This window comes from Notolabrus celidotus, chromosome 11 (genome assembly GCF_009762535.1).
Source record: "Notolabrus celidotus isolate fNotCel1 chromosome 11, fNotCel1.pri, whole genome shotgun sequence".
Taxonomy (NCBI): Eukaryota; Metazoa; Chordata; class Actinopteri; order Labriformes; family Labridae; genus Notolabrus; species Notolabrus celidotus.
The window spans coordinates 30,597,914-30,612,097 of record NC_048282.1 but is presented as its reverse complement, the minus strand read 5'-3'; the positions used below and the strand labels follow the sequence as shown (position 1 = coordinate 30,612,097).

At 39.3% G+C, this 14,184-nt stretch overlaps 2 protein-coding genes across 2 annotated transcripts; one reads left to right on the top strand and one right to left on the bottom strand.

Annotated features, from left to right (window-relative positions):
- Nucleotides 1-255: 255 nt before the first annotated feature.
- On the bottom strand, nucleotides 256-8,736 carry bin2a (bridging integrator 2a). The gene is made up of 13 exons (XM_034696739.1): nucleotides 8,490-8,736; nucleotides 3,932-4,039; nucleotides 3,742-3,822; nucleotides 3,472-3,526; nucleotides 3,293-3,387; nucleotides 3,041-3,136; nucleotides 2,761-2,868; nucleotides 2,579-2,664; nucleotides 2,415-2,490; nucleotides 2,246-2,328; nucleotides 524-1,136; nucleotides 389-431; nucleotides 256-290 (listed from the first exon to the last, which is right to left on the bottom strand). The coding sequence occupies exons 2-12, from the start codon at nucleotides 4,013-4,015 to the stop codon at nucleotides 390-392; spliced, it is 1,419 nt and encodes a 472-aa protein (XP_034552630.1). The 5' UTR covers nucleotides 4,016-4,039; nucleotides 8,490-8,736; the 3' UTR covers nucleotides 256-290; nucleotide 389.
- si:ch211-210c8.6 lies at nucleotides 6,966-12,293 on the top strand. The gene is made up of 5 exons (XM_034696740.1): nucleotides 6,966-7,195; nucleotides 8,747-8,852; nucleotides 9,088-9,194; nucleotides 9,400-9,572; nucleotides 11,970-12,293. The coding sequence occupies exons 1-5, from the start codon at nucleotides 7,039-7,041 to the stop codon at nucleotides 12,246-12,248; spliced, it is 822 nt and encodes a 273-aa protein (XP_034552631.1). The 5' UTR covers nucleotides 6,966-7,038; the 3' UTR covers nucleotides 12,249-12,293.
- Nucleotides 12,294-14,184: the final 1,891 nt, after the last annotated feature.

Below are 14,184 nucleotides of genomic sequence, written 5' to 3'. Positions count from 1 at the left end.
TGAGAGTTGACACATGACAAATGCAGCCTAATAACTGAATGTACAGTATGTCTACTTCTGAGGAGATCTAAAACAAACGTTTGTGTTACTAAAGTCTGTCACTTTAAGTTTCATCTGGACTGTGTAATCTGGTAAATAAACATCTGATTTTAATACAAAGTTAAATAGGAAAACTAACTCCATCAAGTCAACGCAGCGTACATCTGTCATGATGCCACAGTTGGACCCTGCAGTGCGGCTGTCTCCACATTTTTCTTTCGTGCAGCTGTTGTCTTCAGTCTCCTGCTTCTCTGTTTAAAACAGCACACGGTTATTAAAAGATCAGGAGACAGGAACAGTTCATGATAAATGAGAGATTGTGTGCATGCTAACTTAAAGTCTGACTAACTTTAAACCATTGTGTTCTTCACATCCAGAGACACAGGAACATCCTAGAAGAGAGAACATTAATGTTAAACACAAGGCCCATGCTTGAAAACAATGCATGTAGGAGGAGCAGCTGTTTGCTGATCAAATGACAAACCTTCTGAGGACTACTCAGGTCCTGAGTGTCAGAGTCTAACCCGTTCCTCTCCAGTCCGTTTGCTTTAGGACTCCCAAAGTGCACCGGGCTGTCCTCTCTCTCCTCGATGTGCAGTGGGCCGACCTCAGACAGCTGCATGTCCAGACTCTCTGAGTCACAGGAGTTGTTCAGTTCAGAGCTGCTGTCACTTGGTGGAGCTTTCTCACCGTCTTCCTTATTATCAGACTCTGCAGGTGTCTCAGTCTCCTCTTCCTTCACATTTTTCTCCCCCTCCTCCTCTTCCTCCACTTGACCGCTGTCTTCTCCTGACTTCAGCTCGCTCCCAGACGCCCCCTCTGCTGCCTCCTCTTGTGTAAGAGAACTTGGGGTCTCACTGTTGTTTGACTCGGCATCCAGGTCCCTGAACTCAGAGGTGGGACTCTCCAGGAGGGGTGATTGAGGGGTCACTGAGTGGGTGCTGCTCTCTCTGGTCAGGGTGCCATGTCGAGGTTTGTCCGGAGACTTGAAGCTGAACCTCTGGCCTGGTCTAGGACTGTAGCTCTTGTGGAACTCAGAGAAGCTCGCTTTCCAGGCTTTAGGAGACATGAGGGTTCGTCTCTTCAGGGAGCCATACCTGAAATGTTGGTCAGAGACATATCAGACAAAAACAGGGCTGGGATGGACAGAGACAGGTTCCTATTTTGCACCAATTCTTGACCATCGGTTGTCATCCATGTCAGCTGCTTTATGGCACAAAGATATGCACAAAAAACATGATGAACTGAAAAAAACGAAACAAAACTCATTGATTTTTAATGCATGTTGCTTTAATTGAAATGCTAGGATGAAGTAATGTAATTGTACAGGTGACCTTTGACCTTCTGGATTCAGTTTTTGGATCTGTGTGTAACATAACAGCTGCACTGTTCCTGTGTTTCGAATGAAATGAGGTCAGATGTGTTAGCTGTTGAGAAAACTTGAGATTAAAATCTTTTTCTGTCACAGCTCTGATCGTGCCGGCAGTTCCCCTTGTTTGTGTGTGTGTGTGTGTGTGTGTGTGTGTGTGTGTGTGTGTGTGTGTGTGTGTGTGTGTGTATGTGTGTGTGTGTGTGTGTGTGTGTGTGTGTGACTCTCCAGTTCCCTGATCACTATTCATTCAATCCACTTGCCCAGACCTGCACACCTGCGCTCCATCTACTCGTCAACTCAACAGTATATCTATTCCAGCTCTCCTTCCACTCTTCACAGGATCATTGCTCAGCTTCTGTGGCAGACCACGGCTCAGGCCTTTCTTTTCCACTGACTTCTTTACTTGAGCATGTTTCGCTCTGTGTTGTTTGGCTGTGATTTTTCCTTCTGTTTCTCCTTGTGCAATAAGATCCCCACTCGACCCTACACCTGCCTTCCTGCTCTGCGATCAGCCTCAACCTGCTCTCAGCTGGGCTCTCAACCCCTCATCTTGCTCCACTCAGCAGCTGTGCTCACTCCTTCACCTCACTCCAATTGGCCATTTTCCCCTTTCCTCTGCAAACCTCTCATCATGACCATCCATCTCTATCTTCCTTTCCCTGCAATACACCTCATACAACTCCCAAACCTCTGACTCTGTGCAGTTTGTCTGAATCTGTACTCATTAGTTGCAACATCTTCAGTATCATCAAAACCACAAAACTTTTGGGCAACATTTTTTGAACCGTCAAATGTATTTTTCTTTAAATGCGCAGCTTTTAAAGAAGAACTTACCGTTGCATTCCCCTCACAGCAAACACTTTGTCTGGATGCTGAGCCTGCAGCTCTTTTATCACACTCTGTAGATCCTGGTTGAGCTGAAAGAGGAGAAGTGGAGAAGTCAGAAAACTTCTCTAAAGCAGTGAAAAAGTACCTCCTTAAGCAGCTGCTGAGCAGAACATACCGTGCTCATTTCCTTGTAGAAGATGTCTCGTAAATTTGACATAGCTGAGAAGACCGAAACATAGCATCCAATCCGACTGCAATGGAAAAACATCAAAATACAATATATAAAAAAACGTACACTGCGTTATATATAACATAATGATAGCAAAAAGACAGTCAGACCTATCGTAGAGCTGAGGCAGCTCTTCCTTCAGCTCATTGTTGATGCTTTCATACACACTTTTGGCTGCATACATCTCCTCTTCTGCCTGCAGTGTGCACACTTGAATTAGTGTCAGTGTAATTCTTTGAACATATTGAGGTTAAAACACATAAAAAAACAGATGTGTGTCATAATTTATAACCTTATTTATCTTGACATCATCCCTCTTCTTCGCAGTCTGTAGCGCCTCCAGGTGGTGCTGGGAAGAGTCATAGTCCACCAGCTTTCTTCCTCTCTTCGCCACTTTCTCCTGCAGATTCAAAAACACAGATTATGTGTGTGTGTGTGTGAGAGTGTGTGTGTTTGAGGATATGAAAGCTTTCTGTGTGTGTGTTAGTTTCCCTGTGTTTGCTCTCAGGCCTTTTGTTAGTCTGTGTGTTTTCACTCCTGTTTGCTTGCGCTCTCACTTCCCCTTGCCTTACCTTCACATCAGGGAATTGGCTCACATAGGACTCCATGGTGCGGATGGCCTGGTCTATTAACTTCACCTCGAAGTCATTCCACAGGAGGTCCTCTCCCTGATTAAAAGGCAGATCATAAATATTGCATTAATTATGTATAAAGAGAGGGGGAAAGAAGGGGTTTTTCGGTCCCCCTGGGGAGGAAGTAATCTTGCAGAACTTGTAGTGTTCAAGCTGCACTGGGATTGATATTCTCACAGATGATGTACAGACCTCTACAATGGCTCCTAAATCCTCCCCTGCAGCCCAGTCATGTTCATAAGAATCAAACAGAGACTGGGAAAGTCTTCTTGAAGATTCACGCATGTCTGTGAAAAGCAACATTGTTCATAAGGGACGTGCACAAGACTAAAAATCAGCAGCACTGCAGCGTCCATGATCAAACTTTTTACCTCTGACTGCGTTGATGTAGTGCCTCAGGTCTTTGTATATCCGGTTCCCATCAGTCTGCAGATACGAGAGGTTTACATGCTTGTCAGGCTCAAGATTTATTACCTTTATGATGTTTGATTTACTCATTATACAGCTAATAAATCATCCAGCATGTTCAAACAGCAGTGGGAAGGTTTTTGTAAAAGACTAAAGCATCTACATCTTTGGAGGTATTGACTTAAACACACTTTAGTAACTCTATACGTCTCCTAAAGTGGAGGAACAATCACCTGCTGGTCCATGAATTGCTGGAGCGACTGTTCAAATTGGTCGTCTCTGGTCTCTACTGTCTTTCCCAGCCTTTGCAGCACCTGCAGGAAAAACAACACATTTCTCAGAGCAGCAGCAGCAGCTAAATGGCACTATGGTGTTCTCCCCTGATGTTTTGGGGGGAAACAAAGAAAACTTGCCGACTGTTACCTTTTCTTTGCCTCTGCTCAGCCTCCGTTGGACTTTTTTAGCAAAGTCACCAGAGCTGTTTTTTGGGCTCGAGTTTTCAGCCATATTTAGTCTTGATTGTGTTTATTTCTGATGACGAAGGGAAACAGAGAGGAAAGGAAACATTACAACACCACCCGGTAACCCCACATACAGCACAGTGTAGAAGACTTCAAGACCAAAATTAGATTTTGGGAAGTAATTTCAACATTTGAGTCATTCTTAGAAAAGATTAAGATTGTTTCTCCAACTTCCAGAGTCTCTGTGGTGACTTTAGCAGTCGGACATCAGAGTCACACACTGAAACAAGCTGATGATTTGATTTGTATCAGCTCTTGATGTCTGTGTCTCAGCACTGATGCAAATCAAGTTTCTCCCTGAATGTGTTTTCTGATTATTTAAATATATAAATCATCATGATGATGATTAAAGCGACTTTGAGTACTTAGAAAAGCGTTATATAAGTCCTATCAATTACGATGATGATGAAGCATTGCACAACAACCCATCTAGATGCAAATCACCTTCATAAAAGTCATTAATATCACTTGGAACAAGTACCACAAGTAGCAGAAACTAATCTGACACCACATTTAAGGTATTATATTACTCATACCACTTCATTAAACCCTGAATTAAAACCTCTAACTCTTCTCATTCTTTACAAGCTGCATCAAGGTCAATTTTTTTCTTTTTAAAGTGGGCTGGGGGTTTATGTAAATTGATCTCAATGCACACAAATCATTTACAATATCACATTCATTGATATATCTCATTGTATTACCTCTGGACTTATTTTACAAAACTATTTCACAAAGTGCAAAGTTTAGAATCAATGTTAATTTCTCATTTTTACACTCATCGATGTCAATTAAATTCAAATAGCTCTCAAGAATTAGTTCAACCTCTGAGTTGTAAGAATTTCTCTTTACACTATTAAGGTCCAGTAATATGAAATTAAAATGTTGACAGTGAGGCACATTCATATAACCTCTTGATAGTCACCTCAGTGGTAGTGACACAAGTCTTCATTTTGTGTGCAGCCTCGGTCAGTAGTTACTCAAAAGTACACTTCAGGGGTGTCCAGACTTATTTTTTACTGAGGTAGCCAAACAGGGGCACGAACTTTAACCTGTTTTGTACTTCTGCCTTGAATATGAATGAACTGATGAACACTAAATACTCTCTGTAAATAGACATGTAGATATGCAATTTAACATTCTCCAAGCAGAATTCACATATTTGTATTTATTTTATTATTTAACTCTCATCTACATATACTTTTTTAATGTAAAACTACCTCTGCACTACTCACCACTGCACTATTATCACATTATGTTTAGCCTGTACATATTAGTCATGCCTATTTGTTGTTCTTTTTGTGTTTATAGTTGATATTATTATTATTATATTTATATTTGTATTTGTATGCCTTATCCTTATGCCTTGTACAAAGAGCACAGTTTACCAAAACAAATTCCTTGTGTGCTCAAGCATACCTGGCCAATAAACCTGATTCTGATTCTCATTCTGAATATATGTCGTTTGTGTAGCCCTGCACCTGCACAGAGCCTATGTGCATAGCCTCATGTGCACCTCCTCAAAGATCTAACTCCATGTTGAAACAAGGCAGACCATAAACCCTGTGCCTTGTCTACTGGATATATTCTGCATTCACAATACTTCCAGTATCGCTGCTGTATTCCCCCCTCCTATAATTACTGATTTTCATGAATATCCTGCATCTTTAAAGGCAAATAGTCAATTATAGTTCTGGATTTTGAGGTGGCAGCAGGGATGGCCAATCAAATGTCTGTGTATTACAAGAGTACATATTCCTAATACTTTGATATATTTACATAAACCCCATTTTAAATGCAGGTCTCTTGTCAAAGGTGTTTTACTGCATGCACTACAACCACTTTATCCATTCAGTATAAGTTACCTCATTCAGCTGTTACATATTTATTTACCATGTATTTCTGTTCTACATTCACAGTGACCACTTTATCCACTTTATTCATTCAGTATTAGTTTTTTACACATTTTTTCCTGTTGTACTTGAATTCTTTATGCACTGTTCATTTGACCCCTTTACCCACCCAGTACTAGCTACTTATACTCTCTGTTGAGATATATATATATATATACATATATATATATATATATATATATATATATATATATATATATATATATATATATATATATATATATATATATATATATATATTTGCCCTGGTTAATTTATTCTCTATCCAACCACAACCATGGCATATTTCCCACACTTCTCATTTTAATTTTAATTCAAATCTAAATTTTACATTTAAATTGAGAATGTACATATTGCTGCTGTGCAGCTACTGACCTAACTTTTATACCACTGCTCTCTGGCCCTTTAATTGCCCCACGGGGATAAATAAAGTATTTGAAGAGTTCATGTGCAAAAACAGATATCTCAGTTTTTATAAATTTTCAAAAAACATATTTCTTTGTAATATAGATTTTTACATATTTTACATAAGTTACATATTTAAGATACATCTTATTAGTAATGTCATTTTGACTTAGTCAAAGCCACCCAACTTAAATTGATTGATAATGCCTAAAGCTAGTAATAGAAAAAAATGTTTTCTGAAACATTTCTTTAATTTTTTTAAAGTGAGTTATCTGTTTTTGCAAATGAAGTCTTCATTTGGAATTGAATTGAATTTGGAATTGAATTCACTTAATTTAATTTAATTTAATTTAACTTAATTTAATCGAATTGAATTCAATCGAATTGAATCGAATTGAATTGTAACTTTCACTTCCCTTATTTATTTTGAGAGGCATAAGGTTGAAGAAATTTTAAATATTGAAGTACAAGTTGCTCAAAACTGTCAAGTACAGTGCTCTTGCAAACTAACATAATTAACCCATAATATAACCTCCATCTCAGGAATCATGCAAACTGCTCTGAGCCTTTATGACTTCATTACCCAGAGTCCCCTGCGGTGAAGCCACGCCCAGTCTAAGAATGGCAGCGGCGCTGAACTTTAACCATCCTGTGTATATCTTTGTGTTGCTCTCGGAGGAGTGGCTCCTACATGACAAACTTTCAGATCCCTGCTCTGCTCGCAGACCTGCAGGACATGATCATGGGGAGCACTTTGGCCAAATGTGCCGCCGCAGACCTGGGCATCCAGTGGGCCGGCTGGGCTCTGGCTGCTGCCTTCAAAACCGAGAAGTTTTATGATCTGGCAGGTAATGTGGACACAACTGACCACCATAGGGATCATAGATAGGGATGCATTTTCACTTCTGGATGGTTGATGTGTGGCCATGTGCAGACTGGTTTTGGCAGCCTGACTTGTTATTCAGAAATATTAATCCATGCAAAGTGAACTTGATCTTAAAAGCGAATCATAATGTAACACTTTAACAGCCTGTAGAGAAGCTCCTCAACCATCAGTCAGCTGTTTAGGGATTCATGTATAAATGCGTTTTTAAGCTCAAATATTGAACTGTCACCTTAAGTTATAAAACCTCTTATCTAAGGCAGCTGTGTTGTGAAACAGACAAGAAAGCTCCTCCTTCATCTTAAAGCAGCATTGATCCTAATAAGCTTAGCTTCATGTGATCAGGGGCGTGCAAGGTTCAACAGGGACTCTCTTTTTCAACCAGGAAGGGGGGCTTTTTGTGAGCCCAGTTTCTGCATGAACAATTTGTGCAACCTGTTCTTAATTTATTTATTTTTTTGATAATTTACTGCCACTTTAAACTTCCTGAGCAACATTTACAGCAGTACAGATTTATTAATGCAATGTAAACAGCTTTAAATAACATTAAATATTAGAGTCGATACTGTTAATGGATTAATTGTTTGACAATGATTATCTGCAAGTATAACTGAGGTGATATAATGTGATTTAAAGTTGTATTTTTGGGCATTGTTGCCTTTAAGAGACAGTAAATGTAGGGAGTAGAGAGTGGGGGAAGACATGGAAAAAAAATGGTCGAGGTTGGAGTCAAACCTGCGACCTCTGCGACAAGGGCTATAGCCTCTGTATATGGGGCGCTTAGACCGCTAGGCCAACAACGCTTCAATTCAATGTAATTTTGAAGAAATATTACTTATCTCCACTGTCTTAATTATCTGTCTTTATCATAATTTTTTTGTCTGATGTGATAGAAGAGCTGATTTTTTGGGGACTCAGATGTTCGTCGCAGGAAATAAGCAGTGGAGAGGCGTCACCCTGGGCTCTAGGCTTTATTTTGCAACCATTTTTAACTATTCAGTTTGCAGATTGACAGGGAAACCAATAGTGAAAACAATAATTGATATAAACATGAATTGTAGCCCTTGTGTTTGAGATTTTTACCCAATCATAAGTCATTTTTCATAAAGCTATTGACACCTGGGACTAGTTTTGTGCATGAGAAGTAAAGTGCTCGAGTAGCAATGAAGTTTGGAGATCTACAAAGTAATTCAAGGTGCTTTTTCGGCCTCAATACATCCGATCATCAAAATAACGGAGCGTAGAACAGTGCAGCTTACCTGTGGACACCAGTGACTGATTTCTTTCCAATTTCTCCAATGAATCACCTTGACACTTCTCCTACACTCGTCCTCTTCTTCTGGTTCTGCCCTGCGCACTCTGCTCCTGGATATTTTACCCTTGAACTTTGGAACCAATTGTCTGCAGTATCCTGGGTAAAAGATTTATTGAACACGCCTTACGCACTCCACAGGGCTGTCCGACATACCTGTATCCTGCAACCTGTCTCTCACTCTCTCTTTTTTTTTTTTAACAGGATCTGGCACTTTTATACTGCTTGCCCACCTGAGTCGTCTCTGGGGAGGAGCCAGCCACATCCGTCAGAATGTGCAGACTGGGTGTGTGACGGCATGGGGACTCAGGTGAGGCCACATTGATCCTGTATTGAGGAACATCACAGAGTGAAAAACCTGCATGGTTCCATAAATCTCCTGCAGAGGAATGCAGGTTGTATTTCCTTGCATACAAGTTTGGTAGAGCTATGTAGGGTTCTTGGCGAGGTCAGAGGAGGAACTAATGAGTGTACAACCTTAACAACCGGTTAATGAATAATGTCTTAGTTAATGTGAACAGACGTTAACCATGTTCTCTCTGCAGGCTAGGGACATTCCTCTTCATGCGGATCTTGAAGGACGGTCATGATCGCAGGTTCAACAATGTCAGAGAGAGCCCAGGGACTTTCTTTGTGTACTGGACCGTTCAAGGTACCTGGCAGCCCCTAAAAGCCTTCTGCCGATTGCAGCAGTCCTTGACCAGGTCTGCAGGGCAGCCTTGAATAAATCATTGTCTTGTTCCAGAATCATTACATATACATTTATTCATGTAGGTCTTGTTAGTTCAGCTCTTGTAGTTTTTGGTGGTATTATAGCAAACGTAGATGAAGATGATTTTGTGTTCCTGTTTTTGCAGCATTGTGGGTATTTATGACCCTCCTGCCCACCCTAATGCTAAACAGTGAGAGGCAAGATGTACCTCTGGGAGCGAGGGACTACATTGGCTGGACTGTTTGGGGCGTTGGCTTCGCTACTGAGGCGATCGCTGACCAGCAGAAATGGTTTTTCAAACGTGACCCAGATAATGCCGTAAGTCTTATTCTGGTAGTAGTAGAAGTAGAAGTAGTAGTAGTAGTAGAAGTAGAAGTAGTAAAAGTAGTAAAAGTAGTAAAAGTAGTAGAAGTAATAGTAGTAGTAGTAGTAGTAGTAATAGTAGTAGAAGTAGTAGAAGTAATAGTAGTAGAAGTAATAGTAAAAGTAGTAGTAGAAGTAGAAGTAGTAGTAGTGGTAGTAATAGTAGTAGTAGTGGTAGTAATAGTAGTAGAAGTAGAAGTAATAGTAGTAGTAGTAGTAGTAGTAGTAGTAGTAGTTGAATTAGTAGTAGAAGTAGTAGTTGTAGTAGTAGTAGAAGTAATAGTAGTAGAAGTAGAAGTAATAGTAAAAGTAGTAGTAGTAGTAGAAGAAGTAGTAGTAGTGGTAGTAATAGTAGTAGAAGTAGAAGTAATAGTAGTAGTAGTAGTAGAATCAGTAGTAGTAGAAGTAGTAGTAGTAGAAGTAGTAGTAGTAGTAGTAGTAGTAGAAATAGTAGAAGTAGTAGTAGTAGTAATAGTAGTAGAAGTAGTAGATGTAATAGTAGTAGTAGTAGAAGTAATAGTACTAGTAGTAGTAATAGAAGTAGTAGTAGTAGTAGTAGTAGTTGAATTAGTAGAATAATGGAAGTAATAGTAGTAGTAGTAGTAGTAGTAGTAGTAGTTTTAGTCCCCTCCCCCTCCCTAAAAAACATGCATTGAAGTGAAAAACACAAAAAAAAATAAGGAAGTAGATGCAAAGGAAAACTATGGATAATGTAGATAAGTTTAAACCTCTAAAAAAAGAAAACATCTTCTATGGATATCATTAATCATAACAGAGCAAAACCCTTACAATAACACGTTAAAGAAAAAATGTTTGGCATGTGACCATTTTTCGGGTTAATTAATATTCTTAGTGCTGAACATAATTTCTGAGATGTATTTAATTAAGACACAAAAGTGCAGATCATAAAAACCTTTGATAATGCAATTGTCATGTTTATCGATATACAACCAGATTTCTAATGTTTCATGTTCAGCATACCCTGAATTAGATTAAAAAACAACATAAAGCTTAAAATCTTCAAAACTAAAGGGCTTGTCCACAAACTCATTTATATGGCATTGACGTGTGACAAGTTTAAATTTGTGTTGAACACTCCTTCAGAGCAACAAGTCGTTATGCAGTATTGATGCTGCTAACAAGTGATATTGCATTTTTTGCTCTAATCACATATATGTAAATGTTATTGTTTTATGAAGTGTATGCTCATGTTACATTTAATGCCAGTAACACGTATCAAAACAGTTGGGACAGGGACATGCAAACCATTAAGTTACATCACCTCTTCTTTTATCAACACTGCAAATGTTAACTAAAGCTTCAGCTTGTAATATCATTTTTATAATTCATATACTTCTTGGCAACTCTTTTTTCTGCTGGGTTAGGTTATAGAAAAAAAGTCAGATAAAAGGAAAAGTTAATATTTCATACCAAAAACAAGAGAACAAGAAACAAAACATTAGCTCCAAAAGATTTCTAACCAAGAACAAAATGAGGCAATAGCAAGTTTCAATTTTTTTTAAACAATAACGGACACACCTTGATCAAATATTTATTTAGTCCAGTGTGGATTTCACTTTGTATTCCTTGTCACTGCTACTCCAGAAGTTTCCCCCTTACCATCTGCTTTGTTATGACCATGACAGATTTTTTCAAGTACTGTTTCCCTTAAAGAGGCAATATGTTTGTTTTTTACACTCTAAAAAACTAATATGAAGTTAAAAAGTTGGATGTGATTTCTAAATGTATGCAGAGTTACAAACTGTGAGGTAAACATGTGTTGGGAGTTATCCCCACATGAGACTGCAGGCTGTTCTGAAAGGCTTGTTCAAAACATCACACGAGAATTCAGTGAGATCAACATGAGATTTGAATCGTGGCATTACCAGTTGTTGAATCTCCTTAAAAGGGAATAATGGTCAAATTTTTTTTGCATGGCAACAGTGAAGGAGGCTTCCAGAGGGCTTGCCATTTAGAATGATGGTAGAGCCTTAAATAGAGATGGTAGCTGAGTTGAAGCATTTTCAGACAGAGGCTGAAATGAGGGGTTTCAAAAACAGCAGCCTGAGATAAGTAAAGAATTGTTTGAGCTTCATCACATGTAAAAGTAAGTAAGTAAACTTTATTTATATTGTGCTTTTCACAGACAACAGTCACAAAGTGCTTTATAACAACAAGACATGCAGAAAGAAAGATAAAACCAATAGGCAACATAAAAATAACAGAGGTTACATGATCCTTAAAAGCATTAAAAGTTCTAAGAGAATCAACTAAAACTACAAAACTACAACAGACCAATCAAAGATGATATATTTGCTGACTGTGACAACTAATTTCCCCCTGTTCCTTTAGGGAAAGTTCATACAGAGCGGAATGTGGGCCTACAGCAGACATCCAAACTACTTTGGGGAGATCCTGCAGTGGTCCGGTCTCTGGCTCTCAGCCTCCTCAGTGATGAAGGGCACACAGTACCTGAGCGTGGCGTCGCCTCTCTTCGTCTGGTTCTTGCTGCGATACGTCAGCGGCATCCCCATCCTGGAGAAGCAGGCGATGAAGAAGTGGGGAGCTGACCCAACCTTCCAGGACTATATCCAGAACACTCCTCTGCTCTGGCCGTGGCCCAAATTTTGATGCTTTGTATTTTTATTTGATGACCAATAAATACCTCTGACAAGATGTTTTGTTATTCAGTGAATAATCCCAGTCAGTCTTTATATGTTTAAAAGCTTCTTGTATGAGATCTCTTTGCAGAATTTCAAATTGAAGTTTATTGTTGGCTACCAGCATGCTTCATTAGAACCTGTGTCTGAAAACAAACTTATATTCACACCCACTTCACTCAGCAACAGGAAAGCTGTTTGGGGAGGGTTTTAAACTCCCTCTGGCTCTCTTTTTCATTTTGTTTGCAACATTACGGATGCCCTTCCGGAGACTTCAGAACTCAATGTAATTTGCCAAAGCCTCAAGTGACGTCTTGAAATTGCTTTCTTCGCCATCCTACAGTACAAACAGACTCCTAATTTGCAATAATAATTATGGGAGAAACTGCTGGAACAGACATTGTGTCTTGAAAAATTATTGTTTTAATATATTAAATGCAAAAAAAAGCTGGCAGTAGATTTTCTTAAGGAGGACTGATGAGAAAAGTAAACCAATGCAGCTTTATCTCTGTCACCCAGGTCTCTCCTTTTATCTGAATGTGAACCTAAAGAACAGACATTGACACTTCACTTTTGATTTCCAAAGTAATCCAGACAAGAGGTATGGTCTGCATAACTCCATTATAATGCAGCTCGGAAAACTTTCAAGGACTACTTCAATGTTGACCCACATGCACATGTGACCTCAGCCCCTCTTTAGATATGAACTAACCAGTGACACTTAGATCTGAAGCCTTTCCAGTGAGAGGTAAAAGCTCTTCCATAATCGACACCTACATGCCTTTGAAATAATATTGAGCACTTGAACCTTGAAAGGTCATTACAAGATGACATTTAATAATAATAATAATAATAATTTGTATAGCGCTTTTAATGGTATTCAAAGTCACTTTACAGAAAAATAAAAATAAAGCAAATAAATAAATAAAATAAAGACAAAGGTGGGGCGGGAGTAGAGTTTATGTGTGGTATGCTTTTTTGAACAGGACACCAATTGTCAGAAGGTTGTTTGAAGAACAGACCCAGCTGCAATGACTGACCCTGGCTGGCAAACTGCAATCAAATCAATCCGCCGAAAGGAGTCCGGCCAATTTAAAGTCGGTTTGTTTATGTCAAGAAAGAGAAGATCAAAGGAGGTCAAAGGTGCTAAACTGTAGGCTACAGCAGAGAAAGATACAAGGTTGAAGATGAAGTACACACTTAAGGGATTAAGGACACCACTGTAAGGCCTGATAATGAGGATATGTCATGTACTCTGAGCAGCAATCAGATCAGGGTTGGAGCCAGACTTGTGACTGAATGAATCTCAGTCAGATGTGGTTACCTTGTTTCACTTCACAATGACTCACAATGTTCAATTTAAAAAGTGGGCGACTGTGGTTAAGTAGGTAGTGTCAGGGGTCTTCCAATCGGGAGGTTGGCACTTCGATCCCAGCTCCAGCTGTCACATGCCGAAGAATAGAGTAGAATGTACTTTATTAATCCCTGAAGGGAAATTCAGGTGTCCGTCAGATAAAATTATAAAAATCACATAAAACACGTAATTCAGGTGTCTGTCAGCTCATCTCCCATTGGCTAGAGAGTTATGAAGCCTAATAGCTGCAGGGATGAATGATTTTCTGTATCTCAGAGAGATACAGAAAATCTTCTTGAGCAAGACACTGAACCCCAAACTGCTCCTGCTGTCGTTCAGAGGTGTGTGAATGTGTATGAATGCGACCAGCTAATACTGATGGTCCCTCACATTAGCAGCCTCTACCATCAGTGAGTGAGTGGGTGAATGTGACGAGTAGTACGCTTTGAGTAGTCAGACAGAGGAGTAGAAAAGCGCTATATAAGCACAAGTCCAAATCTAAGAACAGCTAAGCTAGATCATTTTTAACACAGCTAGTGTCAATCGTAACTTT